Source organism: Drosophila obscura, unplaced genomic scaffold, assembly GCF_018151105.1.
Source record: "Drosophila obscura isolate BZ-5 IFL unplaced genomic scaffold, ASM1815110v1 contig_17, whole genome shotgun sequence".
NCBI lineage: Eukaryota > Metazoa > Arthropoda > Insecta > Diptera > Drosophilidae > Drosophila > Drosophila obscura.
Window position 1 is genome coordinate 1,495,782 of NW_024542757.1, and position 14,602 is coordinate 1,510,383.

At 51.8% G+C, this 14,602-nt stretch overlaps 4 protein-coding genes across 4 annotated transcripts; 1 reads left to right on the top strand and 3 right to left on the bottom strand.

Moving 5' to 3' along the window:
* Window positions 1-279: 279 nt before the first annotated feature.
* On the bottom strand, window positions 280-1,094 carry LOC111077280. Its single transcript, XM_022371484.2, has 4 exons — window positions 1,044-1,094; window positions 819-977; window positions 586-759; window positions 280-528 (listed from the first exon to the last, which is right to left on the bottom strand). Exons 1-4 carry the CDS (start codon window positions 1,092-1,094, stop codon window positions 280-282), a joined length of 633 nt encoding a protein of 210 aa, XP_022227176.2.
* Window positions 1,095-1,194: 100 nt separating this feature from the next.
* Window positions 1,195-2,045, bottom strand: LOC111077250. The gene is made up of 3 exons (XM_022371449.2): window positions 1,953-2,045; window positions 1,726-1,884; window positions 1,195-1,657 (listed from the first exon to the last, which is right to left on the bottom strand). Exons 1-3 carry the CDS (start codon window positions 2,001-2,003, stop codon window positions 1,295-1,297), a joined length of 573 nt encoding a protein of 190 aa, XP_022227141.2. The 5' UTR covers window positions 2,004-2,045; the 3' UTR covers window positions 1,195-1,294.
* Window positions 2,046-2,061: 16 nt separating this feature from the next.
* On the bottom strand, window positions 2,062-10,050 carry LOC111077248 (serine/threonine-protein kinase ATR). The gene is made up of 5 exons (XM_022371447.2): window positions 9,744-10,050; window positions 7,494-9,690; window positions 7,134-7,427; window positions 2,350-7,065; window positions 2,062-2,278 (listed from the first exon to the last, which is right to left on the bottom strand). Exons 1-5 carry the CDS (start codon window positions 9,968-9,970, stop codon window positions 2,153-2,155), a joined length of 7,560 nt encoding a protein of 2,519 aa, XP_022227139.2. The 5' UTR covers window positions 9,971-10,050; the 3' UTR covers window positions 2,062-2,152.
* Window positions 10,051-11,241: 1,191 nt separating this feature from the next.
* On the top strand, window positions 11,242-13,647 carry LOC111077249 (coiled-coil domain-containing protein 93). Its single transcript, XM_022371448.2, has 7 exons — window positions 11,242-11,475; window positions 11,534-11,742; window positions 11,800-11,929; window positions 11,988-12,287; window positions 12,341-12,702; window positions 12,761-12,874; window positions 12,930-13,647. Exons 1-7 carry the CDS (start codon window positions 11,392-11,394, stop codon window positions 13,516-13,518), a joined length of 1,788 nt encoding a protein of 595 aa, XP_022227140.2. The 5' UTR covers window positions 11,242-11,391; the 3' UTR covers window positions 13,519-13,647.
* The last annotated feature ends 955 nt before the right edge of the window (window positions 13,648-14,602 follow it).

The window sequence follows — 14,602 nt, forward strand, 5'->3', positions numbered from 1 at the left end:
ACAAACAAACAAACAAACAAATAAGCAAATAAGAAAAGAGAGTTGCACTTCTTGTAAGATATACTTCTAGATTAAGGTCTAACGATAAACGAAGCAAAGGAGAAAGCGAATTAAAATCAGCAGCCTAAAATATGTATAATAACGAGTCTTAAACTAATATTAATTTACGTATATATAAATATATATATTTATTATAAACAATAAAATACAATTTTAAAAATTTAAAAGCCGTTTAGTCAGTTATTTTGCTCAGACAACATTTAATTTAATTAAATTCATTTAGTTCCCATTTTGTATGGGTATATTGATAGTAGTTACGACGTTGGTTTTGTTCGTTGGCTTGGTTATATTTCGTCTCGGCATAACTGGAACCATGGACTGGGCATATAACTTAATCGAACCCAGAGTTTGGGGTGGCTTCTCTCTGTAGTTTTCAAAGGGAGTCAAAGCAAGTAGGTAGTGACCCAATGGCAGCTTCATAGGCACAACACTCTCATCGACGAAAAAATCTCGAGCAAAAATGTGGCCCTGAAATGAAAACTTTCGAATCAAGCCAGCAAGTGGGTTACATTTTCTCGGTCTTACCATAAATGGGCACGAGTGATTGACGTTGGTATAACGCTTGAACAGACCCCAAATAAATTTCCCATAGGGGCTATAATTTCTTCGGCCAATAATGTCGCATAAATTAACCACAACATCCACCAAGAACGGATGATATTTATTGCTGTAGTCGCGTTTAAAGATCTTTAGATGAATCTGCAACCGGAGAGGTTAGATCTGTGGCAATTGGGTTAATGGCAACGGTTCCAGCTTACCGTAATATTCTTCACGGGCTCGACCAAATACATGTCCATCTGGGCAACGGCTTTATTCCAATTGACGGCCTTCAGGATGCACGAGACATTAGCAGTGATCTTCGGATTGGGGCTGCATTCCAAGTTCGTCGTCTTGTATATTACCTTGGGTTCACAGCACTTGCAAAGAGTTTAAATGTTAAAATATCTTCGATTATAATTTTTCATTGGCACGTTTTTTTTTACCATTTTCCAAATCAGCAAGGAGCATATAAGAACTGCAAATGACAAACGCATGATTGCAAATGAAATGCGATTTTATTGTACGTTTCTGATGTTCTAAGTTTTTAATGTTTCCATTTAAAAAGCAATTTACTTTTTCTTTTTTTTTTAATTCAATGATTCAAATTTAATAGTTATTTACATTTCATTAAAAGTAGATCAGAGTTTCGGTAACATTATAAATCGATTTAAACCACATTTAATGACGAACGGTTTCAGTTTTTATTCTTCTTATTTATGACAGGTATCATAGCCTGGACATACCAAACGATGCTTCCGGCATGATCGGGCTGCTTTTTGGGGTAATTCTCCATAATGGTAATGTTGATTTTGTAAAGGCCCAACGGAAAATAGTTGGGCACAAAGGACTCGTCGATGTAGGCGCCGCGTGCCATTAAATGACCAGCAAACGGGCAGGAGTGATTGAAATTCGAGAACCGTTTGGTCACTTTAATTATAATCACGCCAACAGGCATAAAGCTCCTTCTCGATAGGATATCACATATATTAATGGTAACGTCCACAAGAAATGGCTGATACTGGTTGCTGTAGTCCCTCTTGAAGAGCTGAACCCGTACCTGAGCAAGCAGTTGTACTTACTAATTAGTGAGGGTTTTTGGGAAACGTTTGGGGTGACATCACTTACTGAGATATTGTGCAGTGGCTGGAGCAGTTCAACGTCCATTTGGGCCACGGCTTTGTTCCAGTTGATGGGCTTAATATAGCACGAGCTGTTAGCGGAGAAGGGGGCTACTCCAAAACATTCGATATTCTTCATTTTATAAATCACAGACGGTTCACAGAGCTTGCCACAAATTGTACAATAAATTGATGCATAGCAGATACGAATAATGCGGGGAATTTTATACTTACCACCATTCCGTAGAGAATAAGCTGCGGAGCGACTAGTGCAACGAGGTACATGGCCAGAACTGCGAGCTCTATTCACATTTGACAACCATTTAAATCATTTTTAAATTACGCAAAAAAAAATTTTCATTTGATAAACAATTAACCCGTAAACGATCTCCATCTGATATATCCCCCTGCCAGATTGATTGAATACTACTGCGTCAGAGGAACGCTCCCCAGCCAATATACATGACAGCCAAGTTGTCCAATTTGGTGGCCTCGTCGATGAGAAAGTTGACCTGTCCTTCGGTTGACAGCGGAATACTGTTGGACTGCTGGCGCTTAACCTGTTGGACAACGATAAGCAGAGTGTCGGTAAATCTTTAAATGAAATCTTTGGAATTTATGTGACGCTTACGTGACCCTGCAGACGATCGGCAATGCGCTGCACATCTTTGGTGATCTTTGCCGTGGCGGCGGCGTTGCGGATCTGCGCTCCGACATCGTAGACAAAGGGTCGCAGCATGGACATCAGCGTCTTGGCCTCCTGCTTGAGCAGGCGCAGGGTGATCTCGCAGCACTTGCGGTAGCTGCCCTCGACGCCCAGCGGCCCCATGGCCGCGATCATGTTCTGGGTGAGCCGAAATGGAACCATTTCCGGGTAGTTCAACATCTCGCCCTGGTTGAACAGGCAGTTGAAATCCACGTGGACTGCGTCACCATTGCGCTCATCGAAGAGTATGTTTTCGCCGTGACGATCGCCCAGCCCCAGGATGTAGCCCACCATGGACATCACGGCCACGGTGCGGATGTACGTCTGTCGGGCCTCATACCAGCTGTGGGGCGTGGCGAAACGCTGACGCAGCCACACCTGGAACACGGGCGGATGGGCGGGCAGCAGCTGCTTGGTGAACACCTCGCGCTTCTTCTCTATGGGATCAGTCAGGGGCAGTGCCAGCTGCTGCAGCTGGCGGCTGGTCATAACCCGACCCCTTTGCGCGTACAGGGCCATGCAGATGCTGCGGTATGACGTCAGATTGGGCAGCCACTCGACCAGGCCGCACTCCTCGTTGAAAGGCAGCACGGCGTAGGTGCGTATGTGGAGGCGCCTCTGCCTGGCCGGCGCACTCTGATGCAAATAACGCTTCACCAGCCCATTGAACTCCATCAGACGGGCGTCGCGACGCAGGTCATCCTTGGGCTTCACCAGCACATCGTACTCCTGGCCATCGCTGCAGCGAATGGTGAGCTTCTTGGGCTTGGCCGCCGAGCGCAGGATCATTATCTGCTCCTGGAAGCCGCTGATGTAGATCTGCTGGTAGGGAAACCAGTTGGTGACCTTGCTGCTGCTCGGCGTCAGTGCCGATGGGCTGGACTCCACGGTGAGGGGCATCGTCGGCTGCATGTACTTCTCAAAGGGCAGCAGGATGCTCGAGAAGTCCGCCTGGTTGCACAGCTTGGTGAGGCGCTGGTCCAGGTCGCTGAGCTTGTATGTTCGGTCCAGCGTAACCTCCTTGTTGGTCAGCTCAATCAGACGCTCCGTCAGGGAGTTGAAGTCGATGAGCAGCTTCTGGAAGGCGGCGTTCTGCAGGCGGGCATCGGTGAGCACCAGCTTGCAGCGCTTGATCCTGTTGGCCGTGGCCGACTTGAAGTGTGGCAGCAGCATCCACAGGGACTGCTGTGGATATTCCTCCACCAGGCGTATGATCACATTGCGCAGCACACCGAACACCTCCGGCGTGGGGTGGCAGAGGCGACTCAGCATCTGGGAGAAGACCGTGTAGAAAATGGCCGTGGGCAGGACGCTGCAGCAGTTGCTCAGCAGATCGTTCATCTTCTTGACGAGCTCGGGATTGGTGGCGGACTCGGCCGTGTCCAGCCACAGGCTGATGAGGCGCGGCATCGACTGGTAGACATGCTCGCTGCCATACCGCAGCGATTTGGCATAGTTGAGCATGATTTGGAGCAGCAGTTCGTCGCTCTCGTGGCTGGCATGGGATGTGGATGTGGCTGCGGCTGCGGCTGCGCCCGAATTGCTGCTGCCCTGTGTGGCCTCGCGCATCTTTTCCAGGAACTGCGCCAGCTGCACGTGGCAGCCCTCCGACTGGCGATGCACGGCAATGGCCTCCTGGAAGTACCGCAGAATGGCATCCGCGCACAGATGCATGGACTCGGCATTGTACACCGCCTGCAGGTACTTGCCCTCGAAGTACAGATGACGCTGCTCCGTGGACAGCTGCTTGGCGTTGCCCTGGCACGAGGCTCGAATGATGGACAGCTGCTCCTCCAGATAGTTCATGGCCATGACCTGGTCGCCCTTCTGCCACAGCAGCCGGGCCCGCTCCAAGAAGAGGCCTCTGGGCTTGTAGTCGGCCGCCTTGAGGATGTACAACTGGGCCCGCTGCAGCTGGCCCGCATTCCGGTTGATCTGCGCACTGTTCAGCCAGAGCCTGGCCAGCTCCGTCTGCAGATGCGGCTGGAGATGGCTGCGATCCGAGAGGCGTTGCTGCAGTTCGGCCAGCAGATTCCGGCGGAAGCTGTTGATGGGCTCCTGCACGCGCACCTGCGGCTGTATCACCTGGATACGTGCCTGCCAGTCCTCAAAGTACTCCCTCATCAGCAGCTCCTGTCGATCCTCGGCGGCCTCCTGGTGCAGCTGCTCGACCAACTGCTGGCTGCAGTGCAGCTCGTGGACCAGATGAAGCTTCAGCACCGCATCGTAGGCATTCGCATACGAGTGCTGCTGGACGGCGGAGCAGCTGCGTAGCTGCTCCAACACCGAACCCCGCATCCCATCCAGCAGCGAGTCGAACTGCGGTCGCGTGGTCAGTGGCTGGCGCAGGGCCAGGCAGCCTTGGGCGCACTGGGCCGGCCAGTTGGCCTGGAACTCGTCCAGTTCGTCGTAGCTGCCGAGGCGCCAGAGCAGCTCCGCTTTGCACTCGCTGAAGCACTGCTCCGTGTACTGGTCCGCGAGGCGCTGCCAGAGGCCGTCGGCAATCAGCTGGGCCGTCTTGGGCGTGTCCATCAGGTAGGCGTCGATCATGGCCCGGATGTGCTCCGGCTGGAGGTGGTCTGTGCTCGAGAGCAGCTGCTCGTAGCAGGTGATCATGTCCTGCTGCCGCTCCACCAGACGGTTCACCAGAATGTCCTGGGTGACACTCATGTCGTAGCTGCGTGCCTGAACGGCCCCCTCCACGGAGTCCGAGTCCAGCAGCTTGCCATAGACCTCGACGAGGAACGTGAACTGTTCCAGGATGCGCTTGGACTTGTCCTCCCCATCCTCCAGATAGCTCTCCAGGTAGCTGAGGGCACGGGCATACTCCCCGCAATTGTAGCTGGCGCGGGAGACCAACAGCTTGGGTATCCTGCCGAGAAACTCGTGAATCTTCCCGTAGTTGGTGTCCACCTCCTGGGGGGGTCTTCCCGCAGTGCTGCGGCCGTGCATACGCTGCCATTCCCTTAGCCAGCGTTGCAGAAAGTCGAGCAGCTCGGCACAGAGCTTGCCGGCGAGCCGAGGCACATGGCTGGAGTCCTCCCTCCGCTCCAGGACACTGCTCGCTGGCTGCTTGACGCCGGCCGCGTATTTCTTGGACTCGAACATCTTGAAGGCGTTCTCCTTTATGGCGCCCAGCTCCTGCTGTGCCTTGGCCGAGCTGGAACTCTCCTCGTTGGCCTGCAACACCGCCATGAACTCCTCCAGCATGTGCTGGCTCTGCTCCGCTGTGCACTCGAGGAGCGCGTGCAGCAGAATGTAGGGATAGAAGGTGCTCAGCATGTTGCCGTCCCGCTTGATGCACGGCTTGTAGGAGCTAAGCAGGTGGCGCGTATCCGAGGATTGGATGTAGTCGATCAGGCGACTGGCCCACACGAAGGCCCACTCCTCGTACGAATTGTTGGAGTAGTGGCTGCCAAAGATCGGCTGCTGCTGGCAGTTGCTCGCCCGCTGGCAGCTCGTGTAGCAGGACTGCAGCAGCGGCTCCATCACCTGACGCATGCGGGTAGGCAGCGACTGCCAGAGGCGCACCTTCTTCTGCTCCTTAGGCGAGATACCGCACACGGCCAGGGTCTCCTGTATGGCCAGCGAGAAGCTGTCCACGTGCTTCGTCTTCTGCTGGAACTGGTAGCCGCGGCACAGCGCCGTCAGAGCCAAGACCGCGAAATCGTCGGACATCACGGTCAGAGGCAGCTGCTGGGGGCTGTCGAAATTGTAGTTGGACAGCAGGTAGCTCGCGTCGATGGCCCCCAGTTCGCCGAGACATTTGGCCGAGGCCATCTGCAGCTGTCGGTCGTCGTGCTGGCAGCCAGCCATCAGGACATTGACAATCTGCTCCAGCAGCGGTTCGAGCGGCAGCTCATTGAGGATCATCTGGTTGAGCTGGGTGCGGCGACGGCCGAAGATCTCGCCCAGATGTTGAAGCCCATAGACGCGCACCTGCAGGCACTCATCGACGATCTGCCTGTGGAGGAAGCGCAGCTGCTCAAGCAGCTGGGGCGGGGACTGCGCCTCCTGCCCGGCCAAGTCCAGATGGGAGGTGTGTCGCTTGATGCACTCCCGGATGTTGGGGGAGACGTTCTCCATGCGCTCGAGGAAGTACAGATCCGTTATGAAGTTGCCCAGCATGGAGGCGTTCCGGAGTATCACAAACTCGTACAAATCGTTCACCTGCTTCACGTTCTCGCTATCTTTTAGCAGCGGCTGCAGGGTGGCCACAATGCGGCCCAGGGAGGGGCCCAGCTCCTGCACATTCACCACGTGCAGAAATATGTGCCAGATCTTCAGGCAGATGCGCTGCAGACGCGGCTCCTGCAGCGTGTGCACAAAGCTGAGCATGGCGATGATCTTGAAACGGAACTGGGTGACATGTTTCGCGCCGACGAAGCGCATAATCTGGCCCAGACTGTAGAGGGTCTCCTCCTTGAGGGGCTTCTCGAAGGACGGCTCACTCAGGCAGCTCTCGAAATAGGTGATTACGCCCAGGAAGCGCTCGGCAATGAAGTTGGCAAACTCCGCATTGGCCGCCTGGCTGGACAGCGCCTCCGCTGAGCCCACCGACAGCTGCAGCAGGCTCTGGAACGATCTCATCACGAAGGTGGGGTTGCGATTGAAATAAATCAGCAGCTCAGCCACCGTTTGCTGCGGAAAGAAAGCAGAGCAATGCAAATATATATAGGACAGGCAGTAGGACAGGGGGCAGGTCCCACCTTAACATCCGCATTCATGAGCTCCTGCAGGCTGGACTGCGTGCAACTGACAACCAGCTGAATGCAGCTATTGGCCAGCTCTGGCTCCTCGGTGAGGTAGACATGGGTATAGAGCCGCAGGAACGAGATGGTGAAAAGCGTCGCGATGGGCTTCCGCAACTGTTTGGCTATCAGCACAAGCACTCCCTTGCAGCGCGGCTCCACGATGCAGTGCGGCAGGACCATGGCCGTCAGCAGGCGATGGTACTTGCAGGTGAACTCCTGGACGCACGAGAAACCCAGCATTTTGGTGAGCTAAAAGAGATCGCAATGAATAGATATAGATTTAGGCGATAAAGGTGTCTCGTCATATATACCCACCGCTCTGAGGGATCGCGTGAAGCGCACACCTTCGGTTAGGTATGCAGTCAGGGCCAGGCGCACGGCCAGATCGAGAGCATCCCGCTTGTACCAGTTCCACAGGTTGACCGTCTGCAGGCCGTGGCGGGCACACATCTCGCTGGCCGTCATCACGGCCTCCTGGGCCACCAGGGAGTGCGTGTGCACCAGGAAAAAGAAGGTCATCTTGAACCAGTGGAAGAGCCAGATTTCATCGATGCCCGGGTGGGCACAGGAGATGATTATGCGCAGCACGGCACGCTGTTCCAATTTGCATTGATCTGCCAGAGGCTTGGCCAGGATTTGCTTGATGGCTTCGAGGATGAAGTGGCCCAGCTCCTGCATGAATGACGCCGACTGTGAACTCAACGCAGGAACCAGGAGACTGAAGCTCTTTTCGCCCACTCCCTTAAGTCCTTCCTCCTTGAGCAGACCGAAGACAAGGGAGGGGCTAACGCTGAGCAGGTCCAGGTGATGGGCAATGTACGAGGAATCGGATTGGAACAACAATTCCCTGACTATCAGTTCGAGTATGTCGCTATCGAAGTCGAGATCCTTTGAATTTGGCTTGCACTTGCCCAGGAAAAGGCCAGGCAGCTTCTCCGGCAGCGGCCGACACTGCGGACAGTACAACTCAACGCGATCTGCCACCTTAAAGACACTCAGATGGGAGCACATCAGCATGCGGATCGCTTGACTGCGCGCTGACTGGGGCGACAGGTGCGGCAGGGCTATCAGCAGTTGCCCCGCTTTGAGGAAACCCGCTAGAAAGAGCTGCGGCAGATTCGGGCAGATATTCTCGCTAAATTTCATGAGACGCCTGGCATAGAAGGATTGCATCTGGGTGTGGGCACTCGAAGGCGTCTCCAGGCGGACAGCGGCAAAGTGTGCCATCCCCTGTATGTGATGCTTCTGGAGGATGGCCAGCAGGTGGTGCAGTGTTTGCGGCTTCAGTGAGTGGCTTATGAAGGCGACCTGCATTAGCAGTGAGCAGATCTCCAAGTATATCGGTTGAATGTCACGAATGTCGGCGCGGACATTGTTTTCCTGGTTCGCCAGGTGCGTGGAGAGCTCATTCCAGTCGGTGTCCGTCTCCTTGGGAAGCTTATACTGCAGGGGCAGCCTGGCCAGGATCGCACTATCCAGCTTTTCCTCAGATTCCAGCATCTTTTGTTGGTTCTGCCACAGGATGAGCTGCTCCAGCTGATGGAAGGCCCGCATAATGGCAACAATTTCCCACCACTCATATAAGGTGGTTTTCTCGTTCGGGAGCTGTTGGGCCATGGCCTGTGTCATGGCTTGAACGATGGGCGAGCGCATTTCAGGTTGCTTCACTGCCAGACGCGTCAACAGTGGCAGCAACTGCACGGGATGCGAGCGCCAGTGGCCCATCACGAGCTCCTTCAGCAGAATTAGTTGCTCCATGGAATTCGACGAGTCATCCAGCTGCTTTTGAACGCAGTCGCTCAGACTTTGCAGCAATCCCTTATCGATTTTCAGGCTCTTGGACAAGCCCAGAATCTCGTTTAAGAGCAGGTAACTCAGGTGGAGGGCCTCGCGGCCAGTCAGCTGCAGGACAAGCACCAGTTGTCGTGTGGACATATCAAGCCGAACCAGCTCCTGCCGGCTCATGCACTCCATTTCCAGCCACTTGGCAGCCATGGACCACATCATGGTGATGGCCTCCAATGTCAGCTGCGCGTAATGGGCCACATCGGGATTGGTCAGCCAGCTGTGGGAGGACTGGGACTGCAAGACACCGTGGCAGTACTCCAGGCTGGCCAGCTTCGTGTCCATGTCGCACTCCTTCAGGATGAGCAGCGCCTGCTGCAGGCTCCCCGAGAAGATGTCTCCGTGTGTGGCATCTCCAATATGGTGGGCATGTTGCAGAATCGTCATCAAACTCTTGGCATACGCATCTGCCCTGTCCACCGGCAGTTGGATGTCCTCGAATGCGCACTGGGGATCGAACTCCAGCAGAGGAGTGGCATCGCACTTGAATATCCTCAGGTTAAGTTTCTTGTCATCCCTCGTAGACCCCTCGCTTAAGTCGAGCGCACTTAATTCTACGTGGATCTCTTGCAGTGCTTCCACATAGGCCTTCACCAGGCGCTCGTACAGCTTGGGATGATTCGAGCAGCAGGAGCTAATGATCTTCCTCTGCAGATCGATGCACTGACTGTGGTGAAATAGTTGGCATCAAATGCATATCATTCGGTTTTGTGTTCTTACCTGCCATCTTCACTCTCGCCCAAGCACTTGGCCAGCTTGTTCAGCAGCCACAATAGAAATGTGTCTTGGAATTTGTTGTTCAGCTCGCGGATCAGCGAGCAACTTATAAGGCTCGGCTCCTGGCAGAGTATGTCCTCGATAACTGTGTACGCCTGGGACAAGTTCCCTTCGTTCCGATTCACCAGGTTATAGAGTAGTTTCCACATTTCCTTGCGATGGTTCGCCATTTTCGCTAAATTTATTTTAAGATCCAAAAATAAGCGAAAATAGGCAAAGACCGGCAAAATTTGCCGCAAATTGTAACAGCGCTGCCAGATGCATGTAATTCAGCTCGCCTATCGTTCGTACATATGTATCGATATATTGTATAAGTAGGCATATCGGTTATTTAAATTCTAACTATTATATTTTTTTCTGTTTCCTCTTGGTTCGCATAATCTCCCAATACCAATTAACAGTGCCATAGAGCGCTTTGCTTCCTCCAGAATAGGTTTCGAGAAACGTGACGGATATCCAGTAAATACCGGTTGGAATGGATGATGGTAAATTGCTGGTTTCGAACATCATGTCTCGACCGAACATATGACCCTGCAATAGTAAATTGTGGAGTTATTCCGTCTCCCTACGGTGAATTCTGTGCTGCTAGTTACAGAAAAAGGACAGGAGTGGTTGGCATTCGTGAACATTTTCAATGTTTTCCAAAACAATAGGCCGTAGGGTAGGAAAGTCTTTCCAGCTATCAGGTCGCATACATTAAACGAAATGTTCACCAGAAATGGTTTATACTGGTTTGTATAATCCCTTTTGTATAACTGAAGGCGAACCTGCAAGCAATCATCTCATCTCAGATATTATTTGATCAAAATTTGTACATCTTCTTACGGTTGGATTCCTCAGCGGTTCTATAAGTTGACAGTCCATTTGTGCCAGCGATTTCTCCTTGAGGTAGCATGTCACATTTTCAGTGAACTTTGGATTGGATTTGCATTCGATTTTTGTGGATCTTAGTACCAATTCGGAGGTACATCCCTGTCAGTATTTGTCCTTGGCATTAGATAGATATAATGAGCAGACAAATAATGTATATTACCTTTGAAAAAAACACCAAAAAGCAGAGGAGAACGATCATCATCACATGCAAACTAGCAACTGAAAGAGCCAACCACTAACCCTAATCTGGTTTTAGACTAATGACTTAATAATAAGTCCCCCTTTTCAATCATTGTTACAGTGTGTACTAATCTAATTCAAGATCTGTCCACTAGACCGAAAAGCTGTACAATGCTGTTGAAAGTGACAAGCATAGCTGGAAGTTCTTGTGTCTCTGGAAAATATTCGGAAACCGCGAGACTTTGGCCCTGATTTTGATAGCTGCGGCATTTCTATGTCGTAATGGAGAAAGTAATTTTAAAACTGATTAAGCGCGGGCGATATGAAAAATTAATAGTGCTGCCAGACATCGATAGGTATTGAGGGGGTGGTACCAAACATCGATATTATGTCCAATCGTTATCGTTCACAAATTTGTTGACATTTTTCTGTTTTCCTAATTTGTTGCTGATAATTCGCTGGTTTTCTTATTTGTGGGTGGAGTTTTGCCCCGTTTGGCAGACTTGAAGTTCCTTGGCGCCAGCCAGCTGGACGGTTCATGGCTAACCGCGATGTATTCTCCAAAATCCTGCCCAATGTTAAGTTGGCCACTCGCTACGATGAAGACGGACGCGAAGTACAGGTAAATACGTCTGAGCCTGCATAAATGACTCCTCGTAATGCTCGTTCTTGTTGTTCAGGTGGAGCGGCGCGAGGACTCTGATGCAACAGCAAAGGAGCAGGACACTTTCGACATTCTTGTGGCCGCCGGCTATTATCGCGCCCGCATCAAGGGACTCTCCGCATTTGACAAGGTTGTGGGCGGCATGACTTGGTGCATCGAATGCTGCGACTATGACGTGGATGTGGATCTGCTCTTCCACGAGAGCCTATCGATAGGACAAAAAATGTAACTGAGCTTGCAAATTTCTTGGAGCCCAATAGGATTTATCTAATACATTTTCAGAGCTCTCGTGGAGAAGATTGTTTCGGTTTTGATCGATATGAAGTGTCCACATAGCTTGGAGCCGCATCAGGTGCAGGGTCTGGAGTTTCTTGCCATCCATCCCGTCATTCAGTGGCTAGTGAAGACTTCGGTAAGTGACATTTCCATTGATGCGTACACAGGAATAAAGAAAAGTCTTCCCTTTGCAGGTGGAAAATCGTGCAGTGCGAGGCCAGCGCTTGAAGAGATTTGCCATTGGGGAGTTCCACAATCATTATCAGTATAAAAGCGACAAGGATAATCTGACCAAAATACGCCTGGCCTCTGCCAATATAAAGACCATTCAGGATCTCTACAGCCCATTTAGGATGTACCAACGCCAGGAAGCCACTGACGACGATGAAGTTTCGCGGGTGCGCGTGACGCTGCTTGAGTACGGAGATCCAGGGCCGATGTTCAAGGCAAGCGCAGGCCGCAAGGCAGGGTTGGGTGCCGAAGAGGGCGATCAGGTGAGACCGAATGAATTATTTTATAATTTCACCAAACAAAATTTCCTTGGCAGCTGGAGCAACTGGAGCAGTACCTGCGCAGCCTATCGCTGGCTAAGGAAGAATTTACGGGCACCCAGAAACGTATAGATCTGGACCCTAAGGCGCGGCATGCCCTACAGCAGCACTATGCGGAATTCAAGCTTGAAATGGAAACCGATACCCAGGAACTGAAGGCACAAAATCAACAGAAGCGCCTAGAGGCAGCCAAGATTGCGCTGGAGCACAAGGTGAAACGCTTCTGCAAAGACAACGAGCAACTGGCCGAGGCGGAAAAGGAGCAAGGCCAGAAAACAGCAGAAAAGGAGGAGCAGCTGGAGACGCTAAATGCTGAACTAAAGGCTCACAAAGAAACGGAGGAGAGTGCGGATCCACAGTGAGTTGGCGACTGTCTGGTGGCTTCTGATAAATATGTTCCATGGTTATCTCTTTAGGCTGCTGGCAAGGGTTCAGACGCTGTTGAGGCAGCACGATGAGCTGAAAAAGAGTGAGGCGGAATTCAAAGAGTCCTGCAGGACGGATTTGGCCAGTCTACAGCAACAGATTGAGTAAGATGCGAGCCATTAAAGGGTGACCCAAATTAAATCCTTTATTTTCGTGCAGTGAACTGGAAGCCTTCAGTGCCCAGGATGCGGAAGCGCAGGCAGCTGCCTTGGCAGGCGAAGAGAAGCGCCTCAGGGATCTGCGACTGCAGCTGGCCAAACGAAATCGCGGCATTGTGGCCATTGAACGGAAGCTGGACGCGATACCCGACCGCACAGAGCTGGCCCAGTACCAGCGGCGCTTCCACGAACTCCACAACGAGATGAGCGGCAAGCACCTGGAAACAAAGCAATATTATATACTGTACAATACGCTGAACGACAAGAAGCGCTACCTGGAGAAGGAGCTGACGATGCTGAACTCCATATGCGAGGCCTACAACGAGGGCATGATGAGTCCCCATGGCCGCGAGGACTTCATACGCCAGTTCGAGACGATTGTCGATGGGGTGAAGAGTGCCCAGGACAAGGTGCGTCACAAATACAACGAGGAGCGCATGCGGCGCGACGAGCTCAACGAGGAGCTGCAGTCCCTGCTCGAGCTGCAACGCCAGTATGCCACGGCCGTCAAGCAGCTCACCCGCGAGTGCCAGCGATGCGACCAACTGCAGCAGCACCTCAAGTCAATTAGAACTAAGACCCAGTCCTAGCCCCGCAATATGATATTTAATTATGGCTAGTTCTCCGAGGGCTCATTCCTCCGATTCCTGTCATTCCTCCTATCCGAGTGGGGGGCGGCCTTGCGCAATTACTTAGTAAACTTGTTCAATAAATTGTGTCCCCATAATTGTAGTGCCATTATTCGAGAATTCGTTTGCTGACTGAGTGGACTCCAAGGATTCCACTCCCCAGGGAGCGGATCAAGCGCACACGCTACAAGCCCCAATGCTGCCCATTCGTCATGCTTAACTTTAACCTTTGGCAGTGCAGTTTCACATCTTCCAGAGAAAGAGCGGTAGAGAGAGAAACCCTTGCATGTGTATTTATGGAATTTATGTCACTTTGGCTGCTTCTCCTGGTGGCTGGGTCAGCAGTTTATATCCATATATGTGGAGCTGGATGCTTTGGCATTTGCATATTTGCAGGGGAAGCAATGCAAATTGCCACCACAAGTTCAGCTCTCTTCGTTCCATTCAATTTGATTCTCCAATTAATATGCGGGCCGCTTAGTGCCACGCAGCGCAATCAGAGCCACTTCAGGTGGTGCCTGAAGTACGGCGCATGGAGGTTGGGGGTGCCCGCAGCCAGGAAGCGAGAAGCATGCCCCAGCTGACGGTGGTTTCTGTTAATTAATGTCCTTGCACCTTAACATTGAATTCAAGCTGAGCAATTGCAATTACACTTTATTGCGTGGCAATCAATTCCATTCAACAAGTGACATTGAGACAGAGACATACTTTCTTCTACCCTCTACCTTATACCTCTTGGCTGGCAGCACCTACTCGTCTGATGGCACCGCAGGAGAAACCTTCGTCCAGCTTCAATGATAAATTTTTAGCATACATATAGGAAATATTTAAAGGGAGCCTTGGTGCGCCGCAGCGGACAATGTGTGCTGGATTGAGCCATGTGCAGGGGCTCAATAGAGTCCTTGGCAGACAGTCGAACAGTACTACTTGTACTCGACTCGGCTCCTGGGGTCCATTCCATTGTGATAATGAGCAGGAGTGCCCTGCCCTGCCCTGCCCTGCCATTTTGCCATCCTCTAAATGCCGCCGCTTTGCCTTATCATAC

What these genes read in the sequence shown, in the direction of transcription:
- LOC111077280 (XM_022371484.2), bottom strand. Translation starts at nt 1,094, where the DNA reads ATGCGTTTGTCATTTGCAGTTCTTATATGCTCCTTGCTGATTTGGAAA. An exon ending in AGCCCGTGAAGAATATTACG is followed by an intron (nt 760 to 818) that starts GTAAGCTGGAAC and finishes CTCCGGTTGCAG; the next exon opens with ATTCATCTAAAGATCTTTAA. An exon ending in ATCACTCGTGCCCATTTATG is followed by an intron (nt 529 to 585) that starts GTAAGACCGAGA and finishes TTTTCATTTCAG; the next exon opens with GGCCACATTTTTGCTCGAGA.
- LOC111077249 (XM_022371448.2), top strand. Translation starts at nt 11,392, where the DNA reads ATGGCTAACCGCGATGTATTCTCCAAAATCCTGCCCAATGTTAAGTTG. An exon ending in GTGCCGAAGAGGGCGATCAG is followed by an intron (nt 12,288 to 12,340) that starts GTGAGACCGAAT and finishes TTTCCTTGGCAG; the next exon opens with CTGGAGCAACTGGAGCAGTA. An exon ending in AGTCTACAGCAACAGATTGA is followed by an intron (nt 12,875 to 12,929) that starts GTAAGATGCGAG and finishes ATTTTCGTGCAG; the next exon opens with TGAACTGGAAGCCTTCAGTG.
- LOC111077248 (XM_022371447.2), bottom strand. Translation starts at nt 9,970, where the DNA reads ATGGCGAACCATCGCAAGGAAATGTGGAAACTACTCTATAACCTGGTG. An exon ending in GGCGAGAGTGAAGATGGCAG is followed by an intron (nt 9,691 to 9,743) that starts GTAAGAACACAA and finishes ATTTCACCACAG; the next exon opens with TCAGTGCATCGATCTGCAGA. An exon ending in TCACGCGATCCCTCAGAGCG is followed by an intron (nt 7,428 to 7,493) that starts GTGGGTATATAT and finishes GATCTCTTTTAG; the next exon opens with CTCACCAAAATGCTGGGTTT.
- LOC111077250 (XM_022371449.2), bottom strand. Translation starts at nt 2,003, where the DNA reads ATGTACCTCGTTGCACTAGTCGCTCCGCAGCTTATTCTCTACGGAATG. An exon ending in TTATTCTCTACGGAATGGTG is followed by an intron (nt 1,885 to 1,952) that starts GTAAGTATAAAA and finishes ATTTGTGGCAAG; the next exon opens with CTCTGTGAACCGTCTGTGAT. An exon ending in AGCCACTGCACAATATCTCA is followed by an intron (nt 1,658 to 1,725) that starts GTAAGTGATGTC and finishes CTGCTTGCTCAG; the next exon opens with GTACGGGTTCAGCTCTTCAA.